Consider the following 22,715-nt stretch of genomic DNA (forward strand, 5'->3'; position numbering starts at 1 on the left):
AAGGTCACATGTGCCTTAAATTTCACGATGAATTACGCTCATTATCTTGAAAACAATTTATCACAGATTCTTCGTATTTCACATATTGATTAGCCCTTTGTACAAGATGACCCCTATTGATTTTAGGATCACTAGATTAAAAGTTCAGATCACAGGGGCCTTAAATGTAAATATGAATTCGCTAATTACCTAGAATTTTTATCACAGTCGTCATATTTCACATATTTTAGTCATTATGGGGTCACTAGTTCAAAGGTCAAGTCTTTATGTTTCACATATTGATTGGTTATAATAAGTAGGTCATTATTTTTCTTTTTCGGTAACTGAAAAAAAATTACCAATTATGTGAGTCAACGGCTGGAAAGGGGGGCATATGTGTCATTCGACATTTTTTGTTTGCATATTGAACCAAATGAGAAGTAGTCTTTATTCTGTCACAAAGAAGCATGTGGACATGCGGGCGGTGATTTAATTATTTTTATAAGTTTGCCAACTTTACCAGTTTACTGTTGGTAACCAATGCATGGGAAGATTTCTGTGAACATTTGTTATGCTCCCCGAACAACTTTGTTATTTGAAATCAGATTTTAAAACTAGTTCACAGAAATGATCACCATATTAAGACGACGTGTCGCGTGCAACATTTTGGTCGCTACCTTGAAGGTCAAGGTCACAGCATGACCTTGCAGCAAAATTGTGTCAGGTCAATAACTTCATTATTTGAAGTCGGATTTTAAAACTATTTCACAGAAATGATCACCATATTGAGATGACGTGTCGCGCGCAACATTTGGATCGCTACCTTGAAGGTCAAGGTCACAGCATGACCTTGCAGCAAAATAGTGTCCGGCCCATAACTTTTTTATTTCAAGTCGGATGTAACAACTATTTCACAGATATTGTCACCATATTGAGTTGACGTGTCTTGCGCAACATTTGGGTCGCTACCTTGTGTCACAAAGTGAAAGTACGTTTGTAAAATATTGCATTATATTTTCACGCCGAACCTCATTTTTACTCTATATTCATTGATGTGAGATTGCATCATCTTTTGTTCAATTTAGAGTTTTCGGGTGAAATTATTATTTAGAGTATTTTTATGGTTTGCATAAATTTCCATGTATCAATTTAAACATTTTGCCGTTTATTTCACAAAAATCCTTTCAGTAATAAGAAATTAGCATTTGTTTTTATGAACCAGATATATGTTATTTATGTCTGTATTTGAAGGACGGGGGCCTTTATTTTCACATAACTATTTTTCCCGCCGTCCCAGCTTTATTTCGTGCAAATCGATTTTTCATGTTTTTGCGCACGATTTGTTTTTCCGCTCAGTACTCAGTAGTTTGCTATATATATGACTAAATTTTAAGTGACATATTGCAATGCACTGGACGTTATACAGGTCACTATGACGGTGACAACAGACAAATTATATTTGTCATAAAATACAGCTTGTACAAGGTAAATTTAATTTTCTGTGATTTTGTTTCATAAATTTTTGCTATTTCGTAAATACTATTTTCTATTTAGAATTATAGTTTATTTGATTCAGGTTTAGTTATTTGGCAGTAATTTATTGTTTTCTAAATTTTCTAAATTTTTGCAGATTAAATTTTAAAAAAGCTCTTTTTTATTCCTAGTGCTTTCGCTATTGCAAATTTATACCGAGACATGTTAATTGATGTATGTTTAATTGAAGTTTTAATTATATTGTAATTGTATAAGAGCCATGAAATATTTTATAGATATATATATATATAATATATCTATATATATATATTATATATTATATATATCTAGTCATAAATAATTTATTATGGTTCTACCTCGTATTTGTGCAATTTTATGTAAAATGCTGCAGTATCGTAATGATTTTGTTTCAATCAATTTAATTTACGTTTATCATCTTACATCTTACTTCATTTCATTTATCATCAGTTTTTTTGTTATTAATAAATACAACGTATCAAAAACTAACGTATCTCTAGAGAAGATCTTCAGTGGCATGATTTTGGAAGACGTTTATTTATTGGTGGTTATTATGTGGCGTATATTTGAATATATTTGCAACGCAGTATTATGCGGATGTGATTGAATTTTTGTTCCACGGAATGTATGGTGTACTATAGTGGACATTTTGTTTATTCAAAGCAAGCACGTTACTTTTATTGGAAATCGACAAAGGTCGAGTCTTTTCCAAGGGACTTTTATTATACCTTATGTTTGATTATCATGGAACTTATCATGTTTTAATACTTTGTAGCTTCTTATTTGAGGACACCCCGAAGATTGACACGGGCCCTCCACACGTATGTCCATGGCTAAAGGGTGACGCATGCCCTTGTTCAGGATCCTATCAACTGTGCCAACACTGTAGGAAGTACAGTTACGCTTGATAAGATTTTATACAAGACGCCGCCATTGTGACGAATTTTTGTTCAACAACGCCACCACTTTATTGATACATAATGACAGAGACTTTACGGGAGAAATAGACTGAGATACGTTGATAGTGTTTGTTTGCGCAGTGACTTATCATCGTAGTTTATCATATATAATAATTTTTCATTTATAAATATTCATTTCTGTAAATAAATTTGTATATATTTTTCTGTTCTGAGTTGTTGGTTGTTTAGATAGCAATTGTGGTCGGCCTGGTATCCCATCGTAGTCCCTATTGCGACATTTTGGTGACCTCGACGTGATTGGATACCGGTTGACTAGAGTTGTTATTTGAAACAAACCACACTCATTTTACTGCAGCTAGGTTATATAGCTAACACTAGAAACTTTGGTTTTTATTTTAAGTAAAAGTTTTATTTACAATTAAAAGTTTACTTTAGTTTACTTAAAGGTAGTTAAATTTTGTATCACTTTTAATTTTTTTTTTTTATTTTTATATATTTAGTGTGATTATAATTTGTTAACATTTTCAGATTGATACCGGGTACAAATGAAACGGACTTGTGTGCGTGACAGCTATCCAGCTGAGAGGTTATAAACAGCCACAACAGACCAGACAGTGGACGTTTGGACGATTTTAGGTGAGTTCGTTCCATTTTCCTCCTTTTAGGTGTCACTTTAATGATGAGACACCAGTTTTTGTAATCTGAAAGTGACCTTTCGGTAAAACACCGGAAGTACACATATATCACACATACACTCTGCAATGTAAGGGACTACCCGCCTTGTGTACTTTTTCTAAGATAAAGAAACTGTGTCTGTTATCTAGTGAACATTTTAATTATTGTGTCAATTTACAATTTTAACTTTGTGGTTACTTTGTGTCTGTAGTATATTGAAACTGGCCATATACGCTTTTATATTATTGCACTGTGGGGTACAGTGCTACGCGACATTGAGTTTTGGTCGTAGTTTGGACTTTGAAGTTTAAAGTATTTTTGAACAGTTTTAATTATTGCGCTATGTCTATGTACCTAAGATGTAATTAATACAACCTTGTAGATACTTAATGGTTGAACTTAGTGTTGTAGTGATGAGGATAATTTTAGAAGTATATGTTACATGTTTATTTTTACTGTGTAGTGAAGTACATTTTGCATTATAGCGCTAGATAGAGTGATAATGCGTTTAAAAAATATGGTGTTAATACACTGAGGTGTCAGTGTTATAGTGCACCAATTGCACTTATTGATATAGATTTTATGTATTTAAGATTGTAGTGTTACCTTTAATGATACTTTGAAATATCATGTTCTACCTACGAGTTAAGATTTTACTTGTATCCTAGTTGTTGTAGTAGTATGTCAAGTGTAAGGAAATATACTTATAAGTCAAGATGACTACGTGTAATGGTTGATGAAGGAATAGCGTCAGGAGTTAGGGTATTACAGATGAGCTTTTGAGAACTTGTTAAAGAGGCAAGCCAGGACGTGCAGAGAGACTATTAGGGTTAGAAATGAGAGGATAGGTAGAATTAGATAAGCGTAGGTTAGCAAAAGAAGAAGTAGATTATAAAGTCGATTTCTAGAGGAGATTAGATAGAATGAATGGAAAGAGAGAATTAATAATGAGGTAGTGTGCAAGGAGAGTGGTAGATATGCTCGTCATTTGGAAGGAGAAAGGAGCAGACCGCTAGAAGTTAGATCAGAAAAAGGATGAAGATAGAGTTTAGATATGTTAGTAAGAGAGGTAAGTAATGTTAATTAAGATACTCAATTGAACGAAAGATTGGATTCTATGGATGCGTATTTGAATGTTTATGAAACTGTTGGGTCGCTCGAATTGGGAACATGAAATGTGTCACCTAAACTTTACCTTTTTTTTAAAAGGTATGCTGGGGGTATTTGTTAGCTTCATTAGAGATGGACGGATTATATAACTGAAAGATTGCTTTGTTAAGCAGTGTTGAGTGACTGATGATGGGTAAAGAAGAAGTTTAGACTGACAACGGCGCCGTGAAATGAGACTTTTTGGATATGTCCTGCTGAATTTCTGATACTAGATGGTTGGCTAAGATTGAATAAGTGGCAGAGAGATAGATAAAGTGTAGATTCATATTAAGCGATCAATATTTTAGATGATCGCAATAGAGAAACATATAATCAGAACCCTCCCAGTAGTAAGAAGTTGTTTTCAGCCGTGAAGTAGCGGAAGATGCAGATTTGGTTGCCGAGAGACCTAGGGAGGTCGAAATATGTAGTGAGTCATGTATTAAGAAAGAAGTTAAGCGCTTATGCACTGACGAGTAGACCTGTAGAAGAAATCAGATATGTTATCGTATGCAGATGAGGTAACGTATTAGACTTATATGTGGCATCTCAGCTTTTTATGAAGTTTATAAATGCACATATGGTCGTTTAGGCATACAGATTTCTGTTAGAAATAAGGCTACAAATAAACAGTAACGCGCGGAAAAACATAGAAACGACTCCTGATCAAAGAATGGATAACTATTACAGATGTATAGAGGCGAGGAGTTTATTAGAGGTGGAGTAGATGGTAGAGGAGAAATAGAGTGTAGATTCAATTTCTGGAGATCATGATAGTAAGTATAGTTTGATAGAACTTGGGATTTTGACGAGTGGGACAGTACTATTAATTCCATGTCGAAACTAAAGATATGTAATGGTAACCTATAGTTGCATGAGAGATACGGATGTGACATGTTCATATACGAGGAATTTGTAGATGCAAATAATATACGGGAAGTCAGACGAGTAGTACATTCTGGTAGTGACACAGATTAACATGGCGTTATTGATCTTGATGTCCCATTTACATGGTACTGTGAAGCCTATGTGTAGATAATCCTACAAATGATGTATATCGGTACATTTAGAGGGGCTTGAGAACCCAAATTTTGGTAAGTTAGCTTCAGCAGTAAAACAAGATCGACAGAGAGAAAGTTAAAGACTCAAGAAGACTTAAGTTCCTTCACAAGATATTTAGACATCACTAATTTAAGTTTGTAGAGAGAGCAGCGGCAGGATGGTATAGCTATGGATTGTTAGGGGGGGAAAAACAAAGGGGGGGAAAGGCCAAGGAGGAACTTATACGTTAGAAACTGTAGAGGTAAGGTCAAGTGAGTTTAGTCCAGGATAGATGGGTTTTAGATAGTTACGCAGGCAACATGTGAGTTAAGTTAGGCAAGTAGTAATTCTAAGGGATATCCTTAGGGAGACTGTGTTAAAAGTTAGCGCCATGACTCGCTTTTGGCAGACATTCTTGTTATAGGAAGACAAGTGACTAGAAGTCTTAGGGGAGTTTTTATTGGCCACGGTTTCTGTCAGAGTTAGGACGAATATGTCCAGTCTTGTGATATGTGTAAACATACTATTTCTAAAGTTAGAAATAAGAAAGGTAACTTTAGTGAAGTCCTTTGATTGTATCCTTTTAAGGAGTGCCGTTAGAGTGTTGTCCGATCGACCCTACATGACTGAGATAGGAAGAACCAGATATATTTACATGGTAGACTATTGCTACGAATCCTAGCATTGCATTGCTAATAGAGACTGAAGAGTGCGAAATAGCATTAGTGACATCGTATGTGATTAAGATGTAATCGTTCGAGAAATGCTTACAGATTGTGGATCCACAATTACTTCACAGATTATGATGAGGTTAGTAGGTTGCTGTCTCTTAGACAGGAACAAATACACCGCTATCAATCCGTGTGATGTTTAGTTAGAAAATTTAATGTCGTTTTAAGCATATTGTTGAACGGGATGTTGTAGTGAAGAACTACGATTGGTAAGTATTGAATGCTATGTTTGTTTGCGAGAATCGGCAAGTTCCACAGGAGTTTTGATCTCGCACATTTAATTTGTTCTCTATGGACGTAGCAATATAAGAGAACCAACTAATTTGAAGGTATGGTCAGGAAACGAGAATGCGGTTAAGAAAAGCTTATCAGTACTGTAGTTGATTGCAAGAAAACTTAGAAAGTACTCTGTAAAGATAGACAGCAGGAGTTAGAGAAAATCAATAGTAGGTTATGGAAAGGATTAAACAGGAAAGTTAGATAAACTTTAGAGAAGTAAGAGTACGGTTTTTACCTACAAAACGCAATAAGTTGTTGTTTAATGAAAGGTCCATTTGTAGTTTCCGGAGGTCGAAAATTAAATATCGGAAATAGAATAGTGAACAATAGATCAAAAACTTTCCAGCCAAGCATTGCCTGAAGGAGTATGTTGAGAGAAATTTCGACAGCCAGAACGATGTTGCATGGAAAGAAGTTCACTGTTGTAAGCGGAAATGACGGTATGATAGATATAGAGGAAGATGATAGTTTAGAAACTTATCCAAGCATGATGTACATATTTTAGTCCCATTAAGAAGTAAGAGAACATAAAAGATGTTCAGGTTCAATCCGATTACAACAGATTTAAGACCAGATTGCAACTGTTAAAGAAAATTTTCTGGAATGTTTAACTGGATATACCCGGGAAATACGTCATTGTTTCAGCCCATGAAATTAGTTGAACTCGAGACCAGGGTAAGGACTAAGGTTATCTTTCTTTATCTCACAGCAAGATAGTAAAAGGAGCAAGTTGATAAAATGCTAGAGTTGGAGGTATCAACCTTCTAATGCTCCGTTTTCGTAGTCAATTGTCCTTATCAGGGAAAAGGATACACATAGAGTCTGTAAATTATTAACAGATCAATAAATGCACGGTATTTGATGCGGACGCATGCCCAATATGAACAGTATATTTTTGAAATTATCTAACAATACTAGGTATTTTTTCGAAAATTGACCTTAAGTTAAAGGATATGGCAAGTCCTTTGTCTGAACATTGCAAACTATGACCGCTTTGAAACCAGTCAAGCGACTTTTTCTTCCGGAAAATGCCCCTTTTGTTAGTCAATTGACCCTGCAACTGCTGTAGACTGAGAGAAAGGTTTTGAAGGAATTTAGATTCACTCAGATAGTTTTATAGCTGATTATTTGTCTATACAGTACATTGCAGAGATATCATGCATTGTATAGTTATTACCCAATTAGAAGTCTAGGTGTTATGCTTAGCCGTCCAATGTTTCATATGTTTTGAAAATTGGGAATTTTAGGTCATGATGATGAGACAGTAGTAAGCAATTTGAACCTGTTCTCAGTAAGATTCAATGCAATTCAAGGAGACGAAGACCCACGACTAGCAGAGAGTCCGCATTTTTAGGGTTGTCTGTAGACGAAGTTATCCTAGCTTTGCAGAATTTTGTTCGTTGACCGGGATTTGACAAAAAAGTTCAAAAATCGTATTTGAATGGGGTGAAAGTCAGGAAGCTTTGACTCTTAAGGCTATTTGATCCGGTCCGCATTTGAAATTACCAGATTTACACGATATTTATTATTCAGAGTGATGCTTTGATTGGGATTAGGATTGTATTACTCAGAACAAGTGAGGAGAAATTTCCAGTAGCTGCTATGCCAGTAGAAAATGTACCAACGAGACATAGTATTTGTCTATAAGAAGGGGCCTTTGATTGTTTGGCCATTTCTAAATTCACAGATATTGTTTGGTAAAGAATTCTATTTAGAGAAGTCACCACGTTTTTGTATCTTAACAAGCAAAGTTAAGTAACTCTCTAACATAATGAATGTCTTTCTTTGCAGCCATACAGTGATTAGAGTCAATCAGGATGAGAGAAAAACATAGTGCAGATTATTTCTAAGCAGCTATTATGTGAGTGTCTCATTCAGTATTTATGGTGGGTTATGAATTTATTGGTGTACAGTATTTCTACTTAAGTTTTGCAATTTGTATCGTTTTCACTTTGTTGTATTTAAGAAAATTTATCATTTTTATTAAAGGGCGGCGTAAACTGTCACAAAGTGAAAGTACGTTTGTAAACTATTGCATATATATTTTTCACGCCGAACGTCATTTGTACTCTATATTCATTGATGTGAGATTGCCATCAATCTTTTGTTCAATTTAGAGTTTCGGTGAAATTAGTTATTTAGAGTATTTTATGGTTTTGCATAAATTTTCAATGTATCAATTTAAACATTTGCCGTTATTTCACAAAAATCCTTCCAGTATATAAGAAAGTTACATTTTTTTTTATAACAGATATATGTGTTTATGTTGATATTTGTAAGGATGGGCCTTTATTTCACATAAACTATTTTTCCCGCCGTCCCAGCTTTATTTCGATGCAAATCGATTTTCTGTTTTGCACGATTTTGATTTTCCGCTCAGTACTCAGTTTTGTTATATATTGACTAAACTTTTAAGTGACAGTTTTGCAATGCAGACTTTATACCAGAGTCACTATCCGGTGAAGACAAATTATATTTGTCAATAAAATTTACAGCTTGTACAAGTGAAAATTTAATTTCTAGTGATTTTGTTTCAATAAATTTTTGCTATTCGTAATATATTTTCTATTAGAATTATTAGTTTATTTATTCAGGTTTAGTTATTTGGCAAGTAATAATTGTATTTCTAAATTTTCTAAATTTTTGCAGATTAAATTTTAAAGAGCTACTTTTATTATAGTGTTATCATCTATTGCAAAATTATACGGAGACATGTTATTGATGTATGTTAATTGAAGTTTTAGATTATATTGTAATTGTGATATAGACCATGAATAATTTTATAGATATATATAGTATATATATCTAGTTAAATAATTGATTTGGCTCTACGTGATTGTGCTAATTTATGTAAATGCAGAGAGTACTTAATGATTTGTTTTCAATCAATTAATTACTTCATCTTATCTTTATTTATCATCAGTTTGATTATAAGTACAATACACGTATCAAACTAACGTATCTCATAGCGAAGAATCTCAGTGGACATGATTTTGGAAACGATTATTTATTGTGTTACTTATTGCGGATTTTGATAATTGCAACGCTGTATTATCGAGTGATTGAATTTGTGTTCACGAATGTATGGTGTACTATAGTGGACATTTGTATTCAAACAGAGCACGTTATTTCTTATTGGAAATCGACAAAGGTCGAGTCTTTTCAAGGCGACTTTATTTTATACCCTTATGTTTGATTATCTGGAACTTTCATGTTTTATACTTTGTAGCTTCTTATTTGTGAGGACACCCGAGATGACACGGGCCCTCCACACGTATGTCCATGGCTAAAGGGTGACGCATGCCCTTGTTCAGGATCCTATCAACTGTGCAACACTGTAGGAAGTACAGTTTACGCTTGATAAGATTTTATACAAGACGCCCGCCATTGTGACGAATTTTGTTCAACAACGCCACCACTTATTGATACATAATGACAGAGACTTTACGGTGGAGAAATAGACTGAGATACGTTGATAGTGTTTGTTTGCGCAGTGACTTATCATCGTAGTTTATCATATATAATAATTTTTCATTTATAAATATTCATTTCTGTAAATAAATTTGTATATATTTTTCTGTTCTGAGTTGTTGGTTGTTTAGATAGCAATTGTGGTCGGCCTGGTATCCCATCGTAGTCCCTATTGTGACACCTTGAAGGTCAAGGTCACAGCATGACCTTGTAGCAAAATAGTGTCCGGTCCATAACTTCGTTATTTGAAGTAGGATTTTACAACTATTTTACAGAAATGATCACCATATTGAGATGACGTGTCGCGCGTAACTTTTGGGTCGCTATCTTGAAGGTCAAGGTCACAGCATGACCTTGCAGCAAAATAGTGTCCGGCCCATAACTTTGTTATTTTAAGTCGGATTTTACAACTATTTCATAGAAATGATCACCATATTGAGTTGACGTGTCTTGCGCAACATTTGGGTCGCTACCTTGAAGGTCAAGGTCACAGCATGACCTTGTAGCAAAATAGTGTCCGGCCCATAACTTCGTTATTTGAAGTCGGATTTTACAACTCTTTCATAGACATGATCACCATATTGAGACAATGGGTCGCTACCTTGAAGGTCAAGGTCACAGCATGACCTTGCAAAAAAATCGTGTCCGGCCCATAACTTCATAATTTGAAGTCGGATGTTACAACTATTTCACAGAAATGATCACCATATTGAGATGACGTGTCGTGCGCAAGATTTGGGTCGCTACCTTGAAGGTCAAGGTCACAGCATGACCTTGCAGCAAAATAGTGTCCGACCCATAACTTCGTTATTTTAAGTCGGATTTAACAACTATTTCATAGAAATGATCACCATATTGAGCGCAACATTTGGGTTGTTTTTACACTTTGAACTTTGTCTGTGACATAACTCTGACACAAGAGGTATACCTTTCTGTGTTTAAAAATTATTCGTGGAGCATCATCCGGTTGGGATGATGGGATTCCCGTGAAACATTTTTAGTTTTCATAATATACCTTGATAATAAAAACGTTGATTCAACATAAATGAATCCATTCTTGTAAACAAGATTGGACTTGTCCACTTCCTCTTATCTATGAAGCAGTTTAAGCTTTTATGTTTATTGTTGACTATTCTGTTTAAGTCAACATCACTGGGAGACTTAACCGGTGTTGCTTTTCATAACGTCCCTGTCGTTGAATTTACTTTTGTTGATGTTTTACTCGCTGTGAGGGTCGTTTCAGCGTCGTTAATTTTATTTTTAACCTTGGTAGTTTCAGGTTTAACAATTAAATATGAACTGATCAAATATTCGTTCAATACTTTATAATTCATACCTTTGTCTTTATTTCGGTCAGAATATCGATCTACCAGGTTCGGCAAATAAAAAGAAACACATTCAGAGATCCCGGGAATTGACCATTGTCATATCACTTTCAGAAAATGCGTGATCCCTGGAGATGACAAGTGCTATATCACATTCAGAAAAGCCGGGATTATATTGTCAATAATATCCAAGTGATATTTTGATCCATTGAAGTGAAATAAGCATATGTGAAAAACGTATGTACCTGCTTAGCGGAAGGCAACAACATGCATTTCGTCGTTCTTTCGTGTTATTGCATTTGTTGAATGCAAAAACCGTTATTTCGTGTTGTCGATTTTCGTTATTTCGTATGGTCGCCCCTTCAACTGCGACAAGACGAGCATAATATATTTTAATATGTCAGATTTTGTCCAGTTCCACTATTGAATAACTTTCTAAAATATGTCTCAAATGACAAAGAGAAGCTGTTTAAAGTTTAAGCATAATTAGGAATATATTTACTTAGGGAAATAATGATCAGTAATAATTTTCTATTTACATTTTAAACCTATCATACAGATCTGTCTTGAATTTTAATAAACAATTGCTATTTTAATACCGTGTAAAGCAGTCCTCGTACACCAAGATTGGTTCTCATGAAACTGTAACATTTAATCAAACATACTTTTAATTCACTAAATACAAAATGTCAAAATTGATTTATATTAATAATAACACATTTAAACAGTTTAGAATCTTGGGGTTTTTTTGTATTTTTTTATTTTGTTGTGCTACAAAAAACTATTTAATACATAAATGTGTTAAAGAATAAAACCCATTGCACTTATTCTTTGATGAATTCCTGGTGACATTGATTATTAATAATTGAAAATATTTCCATAAAAGTTCGTATTTTAGATAAAAGGTATACACAAAGAGCCAATTGATGATGTCGTGTGCAAGTCTTCGTGAAAGACCTACGTTGTTTTGTATTTCTCATTTCAGTATGACAAATACACAGATAACTCCTTACTCCAAAACTTTCGTCTTAGGGATTGCATGGGATTAGAAAAAAGTGCTGAGGAAGGATTTAATGTTGCTGACATGGTTTCTCTTCTTAAAGGGCATATTAAGGATGGTTATACGGTAATTGATGAATTAAATTGTGATATGTAGTGTCAATTCTTTAATAATGTGCTTTGATTTATTTGACCAAATGTTAGAAAAGAAATAATGGACTTTGAGCGTTTAGTAAAAGAAACAAACTATTTTGTGTACACTTATCATAAACGGCATAAACAGTTAACATTTTCATTGTAATATTCTTATTGATTTGTAATATTGCTAATGTCTGTTATTATTTCCAAATTTTAGTTTAACCCACGAAGCCCAATTACACCGGAAAACAAGACCCACTGGCGTGATAATCCAAAGTTCGAACATCAGACCCATTGCGTTGTATTTGTAGTTGATGCAAATGTTATGCACACTGGCATTCCCCCAGCCTATGTCAGGAAAATAAGAGAAATACAAACTGCAGTGAAGCAATTACGTAAGTAAAGAGAGCATTTATCTTCATAAAAGATTATCATCCATCGTTGAACGATGGTTAGTACTGATGTTGTCTTAAATTTTCTTTTTGACAATACCTGATTAAGAACAGGCACAGTTCGTTATTTGTCATTTATATAAGAACATCAGAACAAATATTACTTTCTTCATACAATATTATAACTTGACTTGTGATTTTGTCACTATACACACAAATAAAAACGATGTTTAACTGTCAATGAATTTTGTTTACTGACTACATGTAAGTGCGGCTGCCCTTTTTATACATGTACTAATTTCGATAAGATAACAACAAAAAGCAGTTGATTAATATTTTCCTATCTTATTGTTGTCGGTCAAATGCCGTCGAAAATCAGTTTGATTTCCTGTAAAAAAAATGGGCAAGGCATGAATATAAGTAAAATGTGCCATGATCTTTTAAAATTACAAACTGAAATCTAGGAATATCATTGGCAATTTTAAAATAAGTAAATTAATATAAAGCATAATTCTGAAATGGTTAACATGTCTAGTTTTTAACTAACTTAATGAGTTCCGGAAACGAACTTTCTTCTTAGGTTTCTTAAAGTTTAAGTTCATTCACTTTCTTGTTAAGTTTTTTAGATATTTCTGTTCAACCATGTTTCCTCCTAAAAATTATTTTACATTGCTTTTTAAATCTCATTATTGGAATATAAATTTGTCCAAAATAACAGACCAGGAATAACCACTGCAGTATACCGTACCCCGGATATTGCTCGATATTATGAGGACTTTCATCCCATTTCGCGACTTTGAACGGGGAACAAAGGAAAGTTCTGCGACGATTTTTCCAAACTATTAGCTTTTTCATTTATCTCAACGAGTCTTATATATCTTGAGGTATTTTTGTAGCTCTAAAAGACATCAAAGTATTACAGATATTTGTGAAATTGATTAAACTACCCCTAAACGATCGACTGCTTACTAGAAAATACTGAACGCGATACTGTAGAATCGTTAAAAATTATTATATATATATTAACAAGAAAAGAAATATTTGAATCGAGCATTTCTTTCATTTATAATCGAAGTATGCTTAGTCCAAATTTCAAGCAAATAGTGTGAAAGTACAAAAAGATACAGGCCAAAACGATACAAGAAAGTGTACCGAGTATTGATTTTAAGTGTACAAAGTATTGCAAAATAGCCCAACTTTAGTGTACATTGTATTGCAAAACAGAATGAGCAAATTAGAATGGAAAATCGATATTTTTATCTAATTTAACGTCTGTTTATTTTGCTGATAATGTACTGTTTATGATATTTATTCAAATATTTTAGATTCAACAATGCATATTCATTGTTATTACTGTTTTTTTCTACGGACATACAGAGATTAAATTCCCGATTTGATAGACAATCACACTATGGATGAAATATAGTTTAAGCGTGTTAATGAAGATTGCGTTTAAGTGCGTGCTTATAGTCGGGAGCAGGGTCAGGAGCAGGGTAGATACATAAAAATTGACGATAAAAATATTTAATTACATCTCTCAAGAAAATGTGATCAGGGATACCCAATAAGATGACATTAATTATAGGTTTTTTAGTGCAAGTGTGCCATAAGAAACATGTCGGCACACCTAGTAAAAAATGCCCGAAGGTTAATGCCATCCAAGTATGCCGGTATCGTCTTAACCTTTACTTCATGAGCATATTGCACAAAATGGCAGTTGTCATTGAATGACCTCCTTCACAAGTTCAAACTGCTATGAAACTATAAAAATGCTTCAATATTGATCAAACTTTGCACAAATGTTGACTTGACCATATCCTGTGGAACAGCATGCTCAATCTTAACTTTCCAGTTACCATGGCAACGGGCAATGGCAATGTTTTTTCGCATCAACACTAATTTTAAAGCTGCATGCTTTCAGATGAATCAAAATATTTCAATAAAATCAAACTTGAGAAATATGTACTACCATTTTAGGAGAAGTAAAATGATTCAAGATTCATGTAATATTTTACATGTTATGTGCGGTGAATGACTGATTTGTAGCATTTACAACTATATTTCTACTGCATTACTAACGCGGTAAGGGCTATTTATGCATATTTTGATCACTTTTTGATAATTAACATGGCTTGTACGATAATGTGTAAAAATTGCTTCCTTTTGGTTATATCACAATATTAAACATTCAAATACAGTTTCAAAATTTTCATGAAAATTAGCATGAATCTGGAGGCGTGTTGCTTTAATGCTTTAAGGTGTTGCAACTCACTCCTCAATGGATTGAGATAGAGTAAAAGGTCCTTCAACGTTGGTTACACGTTACCTTAAGATCAACATGAAGCCATTTTAGCCCCTCACAAGTCAAACATTTTACCGCCCCACTTCAAACCTCCAAACAGAAGGAGGCACACACCCCTCTGGCGCCCCTTTGGTACACTTGCACAATACCGTCTAATATTGACATTCTTGAGGCAGCATTAATATTATTTCAATGCAATTTTGTTACTATTTATAATATTATAATTAATTAATTCTGAAAAAGTTGATCCTTCGACAGCAACAAGAACTTTGTAAAATTTACACAGAAAGTTGCTGACTTCGTTCGACTGAGTTTTTTAATGAGCAGGAATAAAAATCTCACCGCATTTGTTTCCAGTAAAGTACCTCCGAACCCTGCATATTCTGCACATATAGTGTAAATAAGTATACAAAATAAGAATTATTTAAGATTTAATGTGGTAAATACTCTGTGTTTTCTTCTCGCATTTACTGGATATTTATAACCAATACTCGTCACACTCAAAAGCAATACTCGTGACACCGGCAAGCAACTCCAACGCAATACTCGGTACATTGACATGTGCATTTATTCTCAAAATGCGCTATCATCTGAGATTCTATTGTTGATTGAACATTAACAATATCAACATTATCATCTCTAGATTCAAGTTTTTCTTATTCGGAAGTATATGCACAAAAATATAAAATTTGACTGATCCGAGCTCATTTATCACGTGAGCAAGGGACGAACTTTACCTCTTAATCACATATCAAAGCTATTTCTCAACATTTTTGGGGTTTCAGTAACTAGAGAAATTATCGAAGTATTTGTTTTTCTGTAAAATTTATATCAAACAAATTCAAAATGACTAAATATCGTCACTGAACTTACCTTTGTTCCCCGTTCAAAGTCGCGAAAGGGGATTAAATTCCTCAAATAGCGGGCAATATCCGGGGTACGGTGTACCGCAGTGATAACGTTGACGATCCCGTAAACTTATTTCCTTAGAAATATCGAAAAACACACACACATAAAAATTACCCGGCGCTGTCAGTTATTTTTGTCAGATGAGTGATTGATCTTTTCAATTGATATAAAGTTCATAATTTTCATATTTTGTTTGCATATTAATGAAATATTTATATACTGCCAACGATAAAATTGTATGTCAGTTTAAACTGCTGTAACGGCTGTTTTCAAAGATATTTTTAGATTTCTATAGGTTACTTGCGGGTTTTTTCCGGATTTTAAGTGTCTTTCAGCATTTACCTCAATGTTGCAAATCCGTGGATTAAGTATCGACAATACGATCTCATTCATTAAATTCCTATTTGAATAAACTTTAATGTATGACTCAATTCTCTAAAGTCTAAAACAACACCCAGAATCATAGTCATAATGCTTAATAAATTCTGTTTCAAACCGACATTCAAAATCCTACGCATCAAAACCCCGAACCGGTGTGAAATAGCTGGATAACTCTGCTAAGGGTTTACATTTGTGACATTAGTTATTAAGATATTAGCATATGCCTTTATTTAAGTGCTTTCAAGTAACATTTTCATGTACGACATAGGTATACCACGTGTATTGATCTTGACAAAAGCTGATGTTCTTTGCGAAGAGGTTCAAAAGGAAATATCAAACGTGTTCCGGAGCTTTAGGGTAAGAGAAGCTATTAAAACGGCAAGCGAAGTGTTTAATATTCCCGAAGCCTCCATTCATCCAATTTCGAATTATGAAGATGAAGATTCTGTTGTAATGAATTGGAAAAAGAACATACCACTCCTCCTCACCTTGAGGCAAATTACACAGTATGCAAAGGACAGGATTGAAGCTGTCAATGAACATAGCGATAGTGACTAAACATAAGTACACAGTGATGTCAAATATACAATGAAATTCAATAGAAAACTAATATTTTCAATAAAAGTTTTAAATTTTCTCGGTGTGTATGTATGTGCGTGGTTCAATATAAGTTTAAGCCATTTAGGTACACGTGAAGAATAGAACAGAACAAAACTTTTATTAACTCCAAAATTTTATTTCTATTAGTTATCATTGTAGATCGTTAATATCGATATAATTATATTTCTGAGTTTTAAACAAAGTCAGTTTTCCGTTGAATGAAGATATGTTGAATGTGTAGATGTGAAGATCAATGATAACGCAATGTTTAAAACAATAAGTACTGCTAACTAACAGAAGCACAGAATAGTTTTTGTTAACAGAGGATTGGTCTATAATGGGAAAATTGTCTACAAGTATTTCAAATATTGTAAAATAAATTTATCAATATTTTCTTCCAAGCAATATTTTATAAGAATATCTAAATGATATATTTTTACCAATATTTGAAATACTGAATATTGAATAATTGCCCATTAAAGATCAATCTATTTTAACTGTGTACAATGAAAATGGGCACATTTTTATCACATCTGATCACTTGAACTTTATGTGAAATTACAGATCATGTAACGTCATGATTATGTTTCATTTCGAGGATTTTTGGGTGATATGTTGAAGAAGGTCAACTGAGGTTTAAATCCTAAAAAAATGAAATTAACACTAATCCGTTAAATTGACTGGGGATATTATAACAAAATATTTCGAAAAAATAAAAAGGAAATATGCTCAGGTTGAAATGGAAAATCGAATTTTCTAAAGCGCTTTTAATAGTTTATCCATTTATCATTTTGTGTGCTATTTTGCATAATAAAATGTTTATTCTGGAGGGGAAAAAACAGTGATAACAAATAAGTTGAACTTTTAAAGCAAACTTTTGATACAGAACTTGAGCACAAAGCTGGAAAAAACTCTTAAAGTGCTATCGTTACAAAAAAAAACCTAGATGAAGTCCCTTAAATATCCTTCAAAATTTTAAGTTTGCGTGTTGTTGTTATTGTTGTTGTTTTTGTTTTTTTAATATTGTTCAAACATAAACAGCTGTTAATTTTTTCAGGCCCATTGTGCCCGTAAATGTCTTATTTCTCAAAAGCTTATCACTGTTGGTGTCCTATAACAGATTGCCTATTGACCATATAGCTGAGTCATCTTTGACATAAATCATATTTAGCATTAGATATATTCGTTGTAGGTATTTCGTATTGGTTACATATAGTTACTTTTATGACAAGTTATTTCATACTTTCCAGTGTTAAACTGTAATATATTAGATGATTATATTCTGATAAACTTTATTACATGCTTTTCGGTGGTTTATAGAAATATATCAGTGATATAAAACTGGTAATTTCACTGTTTGAAACATTGAAATTACCACTTTGATAATTTCACTGTTTTTAACTTAAGCCCCTAACGTTGTTTCAGTGAAATACCAGCGGGCACAGTACTGGGTACCAACTTAATGACGTGACGTCGTAGATGACATTATTATTTGGCGCGCTTTTAATTCAGCATTAGGTTTTATGTCTTTTTAAAACGTGTATTTGCATGTAATAAAAAGAAAATTTGTTTAGTTTAGTGTAAGATCATAATATATTTCACCTTGTGAACACCAAAAGTTCATATTTCACTCGTGGCTGCGCCACTCGTGAAATATACCTTTTGGTGCTCACTCGGTGAAATAAATTCCGATCTTACACTGAACTAAACAAATATCCTCTATATAATTTTCATTGTAGCCGGACTATATCTGAATGCGGGTGAAAAGAATATCCAAGCTAAATGGAATCACGGGCATAACTAAATGCCGTCATTCGTAAATTTTGCTTCTTTAGGAAAAAAAGTCGATGTCATCATACATCATGTTAAAAAACATAAAAAAATAACAGAACAATATTTCAAACATGATGATGTGACGTCATGATGTGATGACGTCATAAAGAAGAATGCGCGATGTTACGCGGGAAAATCAGTAAAAAATGATATAAATCGCTTAAAAAGCATGAAATAAAAAGAAAAATTTTTTGTTTTACATATAAGAATGAAATATATTTCATTCGTGAACACCAGCTTTTCTCCTTTTGTTACTCGTGGCTACGCAACTCTTGAAAATATTGTATCTAGTGTTCACTCAATGAAATATATTTCAATCTTACATGCAAACAAACAAATATCCTCTATTTATTTAACATAAATTGTAGCGCAACTTTAAGATATTTTGACAGACTTTATCTTTAAGAAAAGTTTAGATGATATAGGATAGATAACCTTAACGTGATTGAGGTAATGTGAGTCGTAAAGTTTTATTCTTTGCGTGTATAACCTTACTGTAAGTCTGATTGACATTTATCAAATAGTTAAGATGCAGTTTTTACGTTCAAGTATTGTTTAAAAATTGATGGCAAATTCCACATTTTAATATGATGCTGAAATCTGGGAATATCATTGACCATTCAATATACAGCATAATTCTGAAATAGTCAACATGTCTTGTTTATAATTAACCTAAATAAATTCCGGAAACGAGTTTCTTAGAGTTTTAGTTCTTTCACTTTCTTGTTTAGTTTTCAGATATTTAAACTTCTGTTCAACCATGTTTCCTCCTTAAAAGATATTTTATATTGCTTTTATTGGAATTATTGTCCAAAATAACGATACCGTGAATAACGTTGTCGATCCCGTACACTAATGTGCATAAAATATCGAAACACACACACAGGCAAGCACACACGCACGCACGCACGCACACACACACGCGCGAATTTACCCGGCGCTGTCAGTTATTTATGCCAGATGAGTGATTGGTCTTTTCAGTTGATATAAAGTTTATAATTTTCATACTTTTGTGCATATTAATGAAATATTTATATAACTGCCAACGATAAAATTGTATGTCAATCGTAACTGCTGTTTTCAAATGTATGTTAAGATTTCTATAAGTTACTTGCGGGTTTTTCCGGATTTTAAGTGTCTTTTAGTATTTACGTCGGTTTTGCAAATCCGTGGATTTAGTATTGTCTTATTCATAAAATTCCTATTTGAATAAACCAAGTCTTTCGTTCTAATCCTCTCCTTTGAATATTGTCAAATTTTGTATGTGTATATATTTCAAATGTTATTATGTAGATATACTGAGAATAAATAAGTTTAAACTAAACAATTCTCTTAAATCTAAAAGAAAATTCAGAATCATACAGTCATAATGCTTAGTAAATTCTGTTTCAATCTAAACCGACATTCAAAATCATACGCATCAAAAACCCCGAACCGGTGTGAAATAGCCGAATAACTCCGCTAAGGGTTTACATTTGTGACATTAGTTATTAAGTTATTAGCATATGCCTTTATTTAAGTGCTTTCAAGGAACATTTTTTTCATGTACGACATAGGTGTACCACGTGTTTTGATCTTGACAAAAGCTGACGTTCTTTGCGAAGAGGTTCAAAAGGACAAAACAAACATGTTCCGAAGCATTAGGGTTACAGAAGCAGTAATAACGGCAAGCGAAGTGTTTAATATTCCCGTAGCCTCTGTATATCCAGTTACAAATTATGAAGATGAAGATTCTGTTGAAATCAGTTGGAAAAGGAACATACCACTTCTTCTCGCCTTGAGGCAAATTACACAGTATGCAAAGGGCAAGATTGATGGTGTCAACGAACATAGCGATAGTTACTAAACATTAGTTATGGCAGGAGTGACTTTTATATCTTTTTGAAACCCTTAATTTTTTTATTTTATATGGTAGTGGATTACTTTACATATTCATTTTACTATGATTCTTGATTACATGTTGAAAATATTACATAGTCATTTTTTACTATCAATGGTCATTTAAAAAATGATGTACTTTATTTTGCTCAAATAAACTACATTGTTTACATAGTAAATCATACTGTCTTGCTTCAAATCAGTATATACTTTTGTAATTCCCCTCACTGTGTGTTAACTATGTGCATGGAATTTCCATGCATTTTGGCATGAAAACGTTGTAAATTGAACGTAAATCCTCAATTTAGCTGCTGATTCACAAACACTCGAATATATATATCGTACCTTTGGCTAGATTTTTCTAGTTGAAGATAAGGCAATATTTAAATCTTTTGGCCGTGGTTTTTAATTTTTTTAAATTCGTTTTCAATTAATTTCAACAATTGGGCTTGTTAATTAGGTAGAATAATATATTCTTATTGTTTTTTATGTTTTAAGTTGTGAGAAGTTAATAACCTGTAATTAAGATTAAATATATTACTATTATTAGGAAAATGAATACAGGATTGAATATTATACTTGTTTCTATGTACTTTCGTTTGGCATAGAATTTAACTTAAGAATCTTGGTAAAAATGGGATGTAATCCTTTTAGATAAAATCTGATAAAATCTATTGCAAATATTTATAAATATATTTTTTTTTAATTTTTCCTGGTGTATGTGTGCGCGCACACGCGTGTGCGTGCGTGTATAATCACAATTTATAAAAAAAATGAGCAGTACAGAAACAATAAATCGCAAAAAGCAGTTTCCTCGCTTTAATTCTTTGCTGATCAAATATAAATTTGAAGAAAAGAAACAATTTCTATTATATCCGAATGCAATGATTTCAGACATGAACTGTACGATTATGAAATAGAAGCTTAAATGATGTGGTCTATAGTAGAGGTCTGTAATACAATGAGTAAGTACGTTAATAGTCTTTAGTATCAGACATAACAACAAGCCATGAAAGAATTATATAGAAGTTATTGGCAAGTGTGAGATACATTATCCGATATTACATTTAGCTGCTAATTAAATATTCTAGAACAAAATGTTATTGTTTATCATATAAAAGTTCATTCTAAATCTAAAACTTTATCAACATTTCTTTTCTAGCGACATTTACATAAGAATACATTTCTATTGTTTATATAGATATTTGAAATAATGATGGAAAAAAGGCCACTGTAGACATAACCAATTAAAAAATCATAGACAAAAAGGCCTGGACATTAAAGTAATATATGTGGGTATAGAGAATTTTACAGGAGCTACACGGGGGATGAACTTATAAACGGAAAAAACAGTTCATAAGCAGCATATAAGGGATCCAATAGTAAAATAAATTCCTTAAAAAAAAACACAAATCATGAATAATAGAACAGAACATACCAGTATGAACCTTTTTTTACTCAAAACTTTCTTTACAACTACATGAGTATGCACGACGGATCTTTTCCAAAAAAAGGAAATAACTGTTTTTAATTATTTAACTATTTTTTCATATTCTGTTAACCGCTACTTGTAATTTTTTGAATAATCTATGTTCTTTTTTTTACAATCAATAACATACAATAATCTTACCATAACTCGCAGTGTGTTTATAATGATGAACATTTATACGCTGACAAAACAAATAATGAAACAAGATACATATCTAATTCAAAAATTGAATTTTAATTATTTTTATGAATGGTTATTGTAGGTCTTTACTACCGTAATAACTATCTTTCTTAGCTTGAAACAAAGTCAGCTTTTCGTTAATAAAAGATACGTTGAATGTGTAGATGTGTAGATCACACTACACTTATTTAAAAATTTGTGAAAATGAATAGGAAAATATAATTTGGATATTCCTTGAAAAAATATTCCTTGAAATATAATTCTTTATATAGTTATAAGTTAAAGTATGAACTTTAACAATATTACAGTTGTTTTAGAACATTTTATTAACTTCTATATAAAGACATGTAATATTTGTTCATGTATTTCACACTTAGCAGCAATATCCATATACTGATATATATTTCTTTTGTGGCTTGTTGTCACTACCAACATAACAACATGTTTAAATGGTTTTCAGTGACCTTCCATTATTGACCAACTCACTTCAAAAAGATATTGTGAAATAAGATTATAACTTTGGGTCAAACAA

The 22,715-nt window shown here is 32.7% G+C and overlaps 1 protein-coding gene across 2 annotated transcripts in view; it reads left to right on the forward strand.

Annotated features, from left to right (window-relative positions):
- The window catches only part of LOC132747907 (interferon-induced protein 44-like), a 70,308-nt gene extending 47,955 nt beyond the window's left edge, over positions 1-22,353 (forward strand). The window contains exons 4-6 of one of the 2 annotated variants that reach the window (XM_060737437.1): positions 12,068-12,208; positions 12,437-12,614; positions 20,193-22,353. In XM_060737437.1, coding sequence (XP_060593420.1) covers positions 12,068-12,208; positions 12,437-12,614; positions 20,193-20,482 — 609 coding nt within the window. In that variant the 3' untranslated portion in view covers positions 20,483-22,353. The other variant, XM_060737436.1, reaches the window with a different exon arrangement.
- Positions 22,354-22,715: the final 362 nt, after the last annotated feature.

Source organism: Ruditapes philippinarum, unplaced genomic scaffold (genome assembly GCF_026571515.1).
Source record: "Ruditapes philippinarum isolate M1 unplaced genomic scaffold, ASM2657151v2 ctg3795_1_1_1_1, whole genome shotgun sequence".
Classification (NCBI taxonomy): Eukaryota; Metazoa; Mollusca; class Bivalvia; order Venerida; family Veneridae; genus Ruditapes; species Ruditapes philippinarum.